At 42.5% G+C, this 11,495-nt stretch overlaps 1 protein-coding gene across 4 annotated transcripts in view; it reads right to left on the bottom strand.

Annotated features, from left to right (window-relative positions):
- Window positions 1-11,448, bottom strand: part of epha7 (eph receptor A7) — a 118,271-nt gene extending 106,823 nt beyond the window's left edge. The window contains exons 1-3 of one of the 4 annotated variants that reach the window (XM_028039416.1): window positions 11,082-11,438; window positions 9,482-9,546; window positions 8,272-8,941 (exon numbers count right to left, since the gene is read on the bottom strand). In XM_028039416.1, coding sequence (XP_027895217.1) covers window positions 8,272-8,941; window positions 9,482-9,546; window positions 11,082-11,193 — 847 coding nt within the window. In that variant the 5' untranslated portion in view covers window positions 11,194-11,438. Of the gene's footprint in view, window positions 1-8,271; window positions 8,942-9,481; window positions 9,547-11,081 lie in introns of all 4 variants that reach the window. The other 3 variants (XM_028039417.1, XM_028039418.1, XM_028039419.1) reach the window with 3 other exon arrangements.
- Window positions 11,449-11,495: the final 47 nt, after the last annotated feature.

Below are 11,495 nucleotides of genomic sequence, written 5' to 3' on the forward strand. Positions count from 1 at the left end.
GACTGTGCGATAAAACAATAACAATAGCAAATGATTGCAATAGACAAGTGATTAGCATCAAAAGAAATTTCATCCAATAGAATGTCGATAATTTCACTGCTCTGGAACCTCAAAGAATTATGGGGGATGTAGGGAATAAGGCTTTAGCCGCTCAACCCCTCATAGCCCAGGTAAACAAGGCTGGTGGCTCTTTAGTTGCCTAGCAACAAACTGTTGAGTAAATGCCCAACATTACCGCACTCCAGAGGTCTGTGCGAACTTGAATCCGATTCAATCCGGATATCCGTCGGACACTCCCCCACAGAGAGAAGTTTTTGTGACCACAGATGCGTACTTTGTGATGAACTGACTCATACAGGAAACAGCAATCACATCGAACTGTGTTGTGTGCAACACCGAACTGATAATGTTGAGAGTCAGTGGAACCAGTCGAAATGACCTGTACTGTGACTGCTGCTCTCGGTGTAGCACTGATGGTTGTGTGGTGGCGGGCCTGGTGGAGAAGAAATGGGGCTAGGCACTCAACAAACTCATCAGACTTGCTTGTATCAATTACAGTTGTGGGAAAAAAAGGAATTTGTCAAGAGAAGTGTCAGCAATCTGTAAACTCGACTATTAATCCTCAAGTATCGCCGGATACACAGTCAGAGAGGTTCATGGAATACACACAGTATGTGTGAGAAGTTTCATTTTTCTTTTTTTTTCTTTTTTTAGCCAGTCATGTTCCATAACTGCCTAAAACTAATAATGATAAAAACAGGATGGAGTAAAAAGAGAAAATACGTACAACAGCTCAAGAGGAAATTGTAAATAAAAGACAAAACCAGTTTGGCAGCATTTTTGGATATTTAAAATAAAAAACTAATCATTAAAAATTAATATTGACTGATATGGAATACTTATGTCTTTTTACGTTTTTCTGCCATATCACCCAGTCCTACTTTGCATGATTCATAATTATTCCCATGCTTGGTTATTATTAAACAGTAGTTCTGGTGTTTGGAAGAAACTCTGAAATTCTGACAGAAGCAGCTGCATTTTCTGCAACAAAGCCACCTTGACACTTTTTAAGTTCTGCTTCCACCTCTCTGAATGTCGGTGGAGAAGAAACTGTGCAGTTATGTAATAAGTTATTGATTTTCCTCTTAAAGGAAGATTGAAGCACAGAGCCAGGGGTCTGAGGTTTCCCAAAGGAGCAGCTCCACTGACAACCCAGCGCTCCCTGCTGCTCCTTGCGGTAGCGAGACCCCAGGGCCCCCTCACATATCACTTTCACCTTCATGCCACAGGGACACAACACGGAACACCAAAGCCATTGTCTTCTGACATGGAGTTCGCCTGTCTGATCACATCCCTCTCAAGAAGCCAGTAGGCAACCAATTACAAAAAAGACATCTGTGCCACAGTTTGGATAGCTAAAAAGGGCAAAAGCTTAGAATGGCAAGAGGTTTGAAAGCAGGGATCGATGGAGATGTCTGAACCTGTTAGTGCAAGTGGAGATGAGAGCCTCTGCACTGCAGGGAGGGCTCCTTTGTCATGCAGGGGGGAGGGGCACAGAGAGGTGACTCCTCTGGTGATCAGGGGTCAACTGCTGCGATCATCCATCTTCTTCTTGGCAGTGTCCTGTCAACCAGGGCGCTCACATTACTAAACACAACCGGCAGGCCTCCATTGTGTTCCTGTGCCGGTCTGCAGCCATGTGTAAATGAAGGTAATATTCACCGACCTCATGTATGGTCTAATGTGAACCTTGGCGTCACCTTGGAAATAACATTATCTGACATAAAGTCACAAAGGTCTCCTTTTCTGGGGCTTACAAAGTATAACTAACCATCTGGCTTTGTTTGTGTGAGAATGAGGAATGTTTTCTTGGAATATCTCCCTTCACGTGATGCGGCGTAGGGTCTCCAATTAGGCCTGGCAGGTCAGATTCCAAGAATTCAATCCCAATAAGCCGTCACTTTTTTACACTTGCTAAATTTAAAACAGTCATGTCCAATTCACATTTGAAAAGAAGTCTTAGGCTGGAATGCATAAACACCAACAAAACATCCATGCCCCATCACAAAGAAAATGATGTTTGACTTTCAATAAATATCAGAAATCTGATGACTGTCTTACTTTTAGATTTTCTCTCCAAATGCTTTATGAAAAAGAGTAATGTTTCTAAGTTTATTTCTAATGTGTTGGCCTGCAATGTTGCTCAGTTGTGCAAATGAGTCTGGTGAATGAAGACGTATAAGGAGCCTTCAGCCTGACAGTCATCCGTCACGTAAATGTACTCAACAGGAGAAAAAAATAATTGAAACCATAGCACAGCTTAACAGGAATCAACTAAAATGTGTAAGAATTAAAAAACACAGAAAAATTCAATAAAGTACAAACTGATACTAAAAGCCAGCTCTTCATCTATGACTGGTCCCAACAGTCTTGCATGAAAACTATTTTCACCTCCATATCGATTATGAGATTCTGATTATGATATCAATGTATGAGATAAATGTTCCTTATTTGAAGAATAAAAAGGGGAGAGAATATTGGTGTATAAGAAGACATGTCTGCATGGTTGTCCTGTACTGACAAAATGAAAGTCAGAAAATTTCAGGGACACAAAATCCCCGTTGATCAACATGAATCAGAATTTTCCCATCAAAACTGCTGTAAATTTCTCATCATCAGTCCCGTGACATGCTTGCATTAAACTTCTCTTAACCACACTTTGGTTCATAAAACAGATGACACAGCGTTGATGAAATACCTCTAGGAAATGTTGGGCAGTGCTGCTTTATCTGTGAGATACTTACAATAATTAGATATGATTCATGAGGCCTGAGCACAACAGACAGGATTGTGCCTGAAAAGAGAGACTTCAAACATCTGCATGTCAACATCCAATAAATGTTGAAACTTGGTTGAGACGTTTACTCAACTTTTTCATGGAACAAATTACCTCCCCATTTTCAGCCTAGACATCTGTTTTATCCATAACCTCAACCAGATCCATCCTCCATGGATTTAAGCCAATCCTATTAATGTCCTTTATCGGTACATTCATTTACATGTTTTACTCATTTATTTGTTCAGTTGTAAAACTTCAGCTTAATTTAAAGCATTGTCTTATTCTATGTCGTCACCTTCCTAATATTTTGTCCTATGTCATTTTTTGCCAAAAGTGTTGGGCACAATATCTTTGCAAAAGATATTGTGGCAAAACAATATCTTTTTGCCTAAAATATCTTTGAGAAAAAAAGAGATGGTGAGATTTTTATTTTGTACCAAAATCACTTCTTTTGGCAAATAAAAATTTGATCTAAAAATGTTGCCCTGAGACTCATGAGACAAAAATTTTGATAATGATTTATTGCAACATTTTCACAATCCAAGAAAGGTGGACAGGATCCATGTTCCATTAGGTACACACCGTTTGCATTCGAGGAACAGCCCCAACATCTGCTAGACCTGAATATTAATGTATTATGTCCTTTGTGATGCAGCCTTCTCAGTGTATATGCCAGCCCATTGTTTCTTTATCACATAACACTTGAGAACAAATATTTACCAAGCCTCCGAGCCCCAGACTCAGAGATTTTTCTAAAATGAGGCATTTTGTTTAATTTGATGTGTTGACAACGCTGCTAAATTCCACAGAAAGCACAGCTGGCACGGACCAAACCGTGTGGATGTCCTCCCTTTGCTTCTCCTCATTCACAATGTATATTTGAAAGGGGAGAGGGTGAGGGTCTGGACGTGAAAGTACAATAAATAGTTTTCCTCTCTGCTTGCCAAACCCCATTTTCTAACTTTCTGCTTGTCCATTCCTAAGCGGAAGTACCAGTGGTTTTGTCTACTAATGAGAAGACATTAGAGCAAAAGACCCACAAAGAAATATGGTAATGTAGTCAGGATTGTCTATAGGAATAATAATCTGAAACTAAATGTGATCTGTTTTTTTTTTACATTCTACAAAAATACATTTTTGTCCCTCTACCAGTGGAGAAATTGAGATAGAGTTGAGGTGACTCTTAACCACGTCAAAGCAACAGAAATAAGGTTCTAGATTTTTACACACAAAAGTTATATGATAACATAATTCCTCTAAGACTCTAGTCTATATGACTAATCAGAAAAATCCAAAATATTTTCTGAGAAGTTAGTGTTTAAAAATGTTGGTTTTATCTGTCAGTGGGTTTGCACAAATCAAACAATAAATAAAAAGAAAAACTTGCAAACAAACAGATAAAAACCTTTTTACTCTCTCTGACCAACAATTCAGATTGAGAGTTTCATCTGTCAACTGGGCCAAAGGCTAAATCTTCACCTTTCAGATGAGCCAGCATATTATTTTCATTTTACATGATCAATGACTTAGGTTCTCTTTTCATTACTCAGTTCAGTTCAATTCCTTTTGGTTTCATTTAAATATCTTGGGACTCCGCCCCTAAGCAATCAATTTTATAACATTGTCAACTCTATTGGAAGTAGGAACCTGAGCAAAGAATGCTCCATCTGTGTGTTTGACTGCTACCTGCCAGGTCAGGACAACAGACAGGAAAAGCCCTGGGAAGCTCTTCATAGCAAGCACAGGGTTGTGACAGGATCCCATCCATCACCAATTTATTCCAATTCCAAGTGATTTAGGTCCACTTGGGTCTCCTGTGGGTTCAGCATACACCTGTCATTTGCATAATTAAGCTCTGGGGGAGCAGTAGAAGGCAGTCATTTGCTGCATTAAATCCTCACCTTATCAATCAGAGGGAACATCAAGACATATGAGGACTCATGACACTTGGCTTCCTGCCTTCATTTGAAATGCTAAACAAAACTTTATCTCCATGCCTGAAGCTGGGCCTGGCTACTCCAACTGCCAACTGGCTTCTATGCATGTTAGCTGTCTCAGGGAGATGAAGCTCTGCCCCTTTCCTCTGGGGGCTCAATCATCAATCAGTCTCCAACTAACTTCTGTCTAAGTCCTAGACAGTCAAGACGGATGGGGCCAGCATCTACAGGATGCTGCAGTATCCCATTAATTCTCCTGTTAGCATGCACTAAGAGAAATAGCTGCAAGATGTGAAGCATTTTATCTGTTCTCTAGCCGTCACAGTCGGTTTCCTTGTTTGGCTGAGGGTCACTAGTTAATCATTTCACAGGCGCTGGTAGTGATGTGTCAAAATCAGACAACATCCATTCTCGGTATTGAGTCAAACAAAGACATAAGTGTCCCCCAACAAGGGCCCGTTCTGTCTGAATGACTCGGTGGCTCCGCCACAACCAGCAGACAGTGCTGAACAGAACCAGGGGATGAATGGATGCTATTTTCACAATGCACACTTCTTCGCAAAATGAAACCCTGGCAGGCTGCTGGGACACTTCAACGGGCCTTTTTCAACACTCCCTCCACGGAGGCCACCGAACGAACGCAGCGGGCGCAGAGACTGAGTGACATTTACTGCAATACAAAGAGTTAAAGACACACTGAGAAGAGGGAAGGGGGTGGACACAAGTGAAAGACAAGGGGTCCCTCTTTGCAGAGAGTGATGAATGAGTGGATCACAACAAGTTTTGGAGAAGGTCTTTCGCTCCACACAGGGGGTTCTCAAATGGAATGACTGACAGCTAAAAGCACCAACTCCACCTGCACCAACATGTCAGCTGGATACTTTACTCACTGCTCATGTTATTATCATGGAATCCTAAAACAGGCTTGTCTTAGGAGAATAACTGCTGTATGAGAACTGGTGCTCATCTGAAATTAGGACATGTCCATCAAATTAAATGGTTGTAAAAAATAGAAACAGCTATGTTGCCAATTAAATCTATGGCACCTAGTCCTAAAATCCTCCAAAGGTCGGATTTGACAAAGACAGATTTTTTTTCTGGATCTATAATTTAGCAAGGTCATTTTATGTGTATGCGTGTGCATGTGCATGTATGTGTGAGTGTGTGACCACTGTGAAATCCAAAACAGATCTCAGACATCGAGCATTTAACTGCAGCAGTGTTGACTGACGGTGACAGAGTCTACGAGGCTCCTAATACTAGAGTAAATCACGATTTTCAGCAAGAAAATTATAACTAACAATTCTGTCACAACAACTAAGCTGCATGAATTCTAGAGGGTTACTTCAAACTCCCCATAAAAGTGTTGTCAGAACAAATTCTAAGGGATTTTACCAAAGCAGTTCCAGATTCCAGGTTTCAGGTGGAGCCAAGAGAAAAGCGGTGATAGATCAGTTCGGGATAAAAATCTCAAGTTGTAGCCCTAAACTTCACAGTGTTTATGCAGTAGATTTGTATTTTAATCCCTTTAGGACAAGCATTCACAGATATTTAACAAATTGAGCCTGAGAAACATGGTTCAAAAAAGAATGTGTTACACATCAACAGCACTTTTTCTTAAAAATCTGTTAACTACCCAAAGGGCTTTTGTTTGTATTTATTGTTCCCTCACATAATAAACATTTCAATATGCTTGAGGAGGATTCTCATTGGAGAAATTCAACCCTTCTCCCCAGACTGCTACAAACAGATGCTGAAGTTTAGATTCTTATTAAATGACAGTTAACGAAAAGCACGAGCCATTTTCAACCAGTATTACTGAAAAATAATGTCTAGCACCCTCTCTCCACAAAACCCAGAAGTTTGTGAGGAAACAAAAAGCGACCCTCAAAGCCAGGGCATTTTCTTGCCATGGTAATTAGTTTTTACCCTGGTTAATGCAGTGGAAAAGCAAGAAGGCAATAAAATCCAAGGGACGCTACTCTGTTTCTTACAGTGAGAAAATAACCCTTATATATTGATTTCACCATTGAGATCAATTATTTTGGATCAGCTTCGTGAAATTTGCCTCAAATTGTTTTTACAGTCACAGACAGTTGGACTAACTGCTCTGTTGTTCAGCTGATAGAAATACTTTGAATAGTTTCTGTTCTTCAGGAAACTACTGAATGGACAATTTGGTGTCAATGGAGCCACTGCAAGAAGTGCTGATGGTGCAACATGATTCTCATTTTATTTAGATTAAGCACCCCTTAATACAGAAGTGTCTCATGGCTCAGCAGAGATAAAGCTAATAAAGGTGCAGCATCAATAGCTGGAGTTTGATTCACATGGATTTAAACAATGCGGGGATAAACTCAGCATGCTGCTGCCTTACCTAGAGGTGCTTCCATAAGTTGGCCCTCAAACAGATTAATTAATAGAGACAGGCTTCCGTTGTGGGGGCTTTGCAGTGAGACACAATAAGAAAAGGTGGTTGGAGCGATTAGTTTTGAGTTGCAGCGTTCTCCCTGTGGAGAGAAGTTCTGAGCTTTTCTTCAAACCTGAGGGCACGACTGGATCTTATGCATATTAAAACAACAAGAACAATAAGAAGTCGCTCCATGGGGCTGAATCAGTGATAGCCTGCTAACATTAGAGACATAACACAACTTGAGGCAGGCTGTGTTGCTCTAAATTACATGGCCTAATATATTTCATTAGCACACCTCCCTCAGAGGGGTCCCTAATGGATGACAGCGTGGCAGAAAGCTCGTCTGCCAGGGATGCTAATTTGTTCTAAAGCGCTTTCCGTTCACTTATTACTGGCTGCTGCTCCTTATAAGTGGTTTAGATTGAGGTTGTCCACTTTGAAAAAAAAAGTCTTGGCTGATGATGAACGCCACTTTAGTTCTATGACCTAAGACGGCCCGGTTTAATCTACTGGATCTATTCTAAGGATTCTTATCATTCAAGTCGGGTAGCCACCAACAAACAATCCTGCAAATATTTCAGGAGAGAAAAGGCAAATTATCTTCTACAGTAATGTCATTATTCCAGCCTCACAAAAACAATTGAACCCTTCTTCTTCTACTGCTACAGAAAAAGCCGCCGTATCTGTTATCCGTTGTGTCAGGACTGTTTGGGGGAACAGGATGGCACAGCTGAACCAGTGGACTCTGCTGCTGACCGAGTCGGCTTTGGATCACTTGAAGAGAAAAGCGTTTGTGCTGAAGAGCTCAACTCAACTTATTGTGTAATCCCTAAGTCAACAGACTCAGACAGATAAAATGAAGAGCTTCACAATCAATTAGAATAAAATCTAATGATTCAGCTGTATGAATCCTTTTACCAACACAAATATTCAGCTGTCCATGTCCATATTGTTAATATGCTTTCTATCGTTTGGTATTTAAGCAAATTACAAGTTTGCAAACTACATATTTTGTCTTTTCAAACTATTGCTGTGGTATGACACCTCTAGTCACACAGATTAAATGAAGTTCAACTACTTACGCTCACAAGCATCTCCTTTCTGATGAAATCCAGCTTTGCATATACATTTCCCAATGGGCACGAGCCATTCCCCTTCAGCGCTGCAGTGCATCTTCGGGGAGTTATCGGCCTCCTCCTCAGCATCATTCACACACATGCCTTCCACCTCCACCAGCGAGGAGAACTCAGATCCTGTCACTGTGTCTGGGAAGGTGGCCAGATTCTCAATGATCGACCAGCACTTCTTGTAGTAGACTTTGACGGAGACCAGGGCGATGCACGCCCCGACGTCCTGGAAGGCGAGGTAGAACCCCCGCCTGGACAGGGGACCGATGATGCGCACCTCTGTATTCAGCTTCATTTTCCTCTCGCCCAGGTCTCCCTGGGTGAAGCTCTCGTCCGCCGCAATTGTATCAATTTTCACATACTGATTCTCCCTCAAGCCGCGGCCAACCTCGGAATCTGTTTCCTGGTAATACAGGTTGAACGTCTCCTTGCAGGCACCCACCACACCAGGCAGGCTGTTACAATCCCTCAAGGTGAACTTCAGCTCAACAAAAATTCTCTGGGCATCGCCCTTCTCTATCCAGTTAGTCCGAAGCCAGTTGTTCTGATTGGGCTCCATGACTTTACAGACCTGGTATGTACGAATGGGTGTGTAGTTTTCATCCAAGCCACTGATCTCTTCCCACTAAAAGGAAACAAGATGAATTAAAAATGAATCTATCCATAAGGAAATGCATTTCAATATTGCTGTGAGATACAGATGGAAACTTAAATTGGAGCTGATCAAACTAACTGATCAAAGGTGAATGAAATCTAGAGACAATAACCTGCAGAGGGAGGAGGAAGATTGAATGTTCTATCTTACACACACATCTTTAAACAATGATTGTGTTTTGTTTATCAGATTGTCCTTGCATTTTTTATTTTAAAAGTTTGTCACTGCTTGCTTTAATCAGACTTGTGCAAATGGTTCACTTATGGCCTTTGTGCTCTGAATGTTAAAAGCCGGCTGCATTCGGAGGCACAAACCAGCCTCGCAAACTCGTCCCTCTTCTGCTCCTTTTGTAAGAGGAGTAAGAAACCACATCACCTGTGTGTGCGTGTGTATTTAAACCATTATTGTCCCCTATTACACAGCAAAGAAAGCAGTGAGTGAAAAAACATCGAAATGCAGAGGGCATCCACTGGAATGCATGTGAGCAATGCAGGGATTCTGCAGACTTACCCCATTGGGAGGATAGGAGATCCACTCCAGCTCTGTCTGCTGCGCCTTTGAGTCCAGTAGAATCACTAGCGACAGGAAACCAAGAGGCAGGTGTTTAAAACTCACTCCAGGGGCAGGGGGCTCCCTATAGGCCATATATGTGTGCGTGTGTGTGTGTGTGTGTGTGGGTGTGTGTGTGTGTGTGTGGGTGTGTGGGTGTGTGTGGGTGAGCGTGTGTGTGTGCGTGTGCACCATGTTTTTATGTCCTTTTTCTGTCTAGGTTTGCATGTGTGTGTGTGTGTGTGTCTATCTGTCTGCAAGGCATAACTACCTGTGACCTCATTCCTGCAAGCAGCAGCTCTAAGGCTGAAACATGCAACAAAAGGCGCAGCAGCAGCAGCAGGCAGGTCCTGGTCTACTGGGAAACTTTTCATTGAACACTGGAAACATCCGGAGGTCGGTCATCATTTGGTGAAATATTTATACGCGTAATTTGCAATTACTGGCTGCTCACTTCAGCTACTTCTAATTGTTTCATTATGATATGAAGATAAGAACATGTATGCTTCTTGATCATTTTAAATCATAATAACTATAAGCCCGTTGAATGTTGTAAAACTAGCGGCTTATTTTGGATGTGTTTCCTGGCAGCGCATGGCGGAACCGCGGAGATTTCTGGAAATCAACTTCTTTAAAGAGGTTTTATTATTAGCAGTTAGATCGATTCTCTGAGAGGCATGGATGGAAAAACAGCCCGGCTGCGCTCAGACGACGCGCTGTGCGCTTTGTGGATTCGGAAAAATCCCGCAGATAGACATTTAAAATTCACCTCATCAGATCAGTCGGCGCAAAACTGATTAGTGCTGATAGACTCGATTAGTGCTGATAGACAGGCTATATATATATACATATATATATGTGTGTGTGTGTGTGTGTGTGTGTGTGTGTGTGTGTGCGGGGGGGGGGGGGGGGGGGGGGTCGTTAAAAATCAAGTTGATCCATTAATTAAATTTTAGAATGTCCTTCTTTTAATATATCTGATCCGATTTGCAAAGCGCGTCCAGTTGTACCCTCCTTTATCTTATTTTGTTTCTCGCAGCCTGGCTTAAGTTGAGCGTCTGGAAGCGACCGCGGCTCCGTGGCGGACTGTCGTATTTCAGGCTGGACTGTCAGAGCCGAGGCCACTTTGGAGGAAATAACCGTCCAAAGCTGCGTCCTGATGGACGGCGCACTCACTCCGAGCAAGGCCAGCCTGCTCATCGATTCGCTCATATTACCCAGTTAGTGAAGACAGATCGCAGCTTTAGTGCTGAGCAAACAAGCTGTTAATACCTGGAACAAAAAACAAGATAATCTGCAAATAATCCACGTTTCAGGTTTGGATCACCGTGCGTAAAAACACGAAGAGCAACCCGCCTCTCTGTCGTTGCTGTCGGGAAATCGTCGCCGCACACGCTTCGCTTCTAATAATATTAACAAAAGTTTAAATAATTGATAAATAACAAAACCAGGGATGTCGTGACTTTTGTTCATTTTTTTCCACAAGGACGTCAGTTTATTCCGGACAACGACTTGCTGCTCCGTGGGACAGGCGAAAACAATCCAAACTTTGGGAACTCACCTTCTTTGGCGTTCTGGGCTCCCCCGCCGCCCGCATGGCAGCACAGGAGAAGGAACGGCGTAATCCACAGCCACGGGCTGGAGCTGGAGCTGGCGCTGGAGCTGGAGAGCATAGTGCCGCTGCGGGTTCAGTCTGGACCGTAACTCTCGCTGCTGCCACCGTCTCTCGCGCTTCCCATTGACGACACTGAAGCGGTTCTCTATACCGATCCGATGGTCCCAGCTCAAATAGAGTTTGCTGCCGCGGGGAGGAGACAGCCACTGCACGGCTATCAGTCACCGAGATGGGCGGGGTGGATGTCCAATGGGCGCGCGCCAAAAGAAACGTCACGAAAGCAGAGAGCAAATAGGGAGGAAATGCTGGTTTTCTTGTGTGTGTGTGTGTGTGTGTGTGTGTGTGTGTGTGTGTGTGTGT

Source organism: Xiphophorus couchianus, chromosome 15 (genome assembly GCF_001444195.1).
Source record: "Xiphophorus couchianus chromosome 15, X_couchianus-1.0, whole genome shotgun sequence".
NCBI lineage: Eukaryota > Metazoa > Chordata > Actinopteri > Cyprinodontiformes > Poeciliidae > Xiphophorus > Xiphophorus couchianus.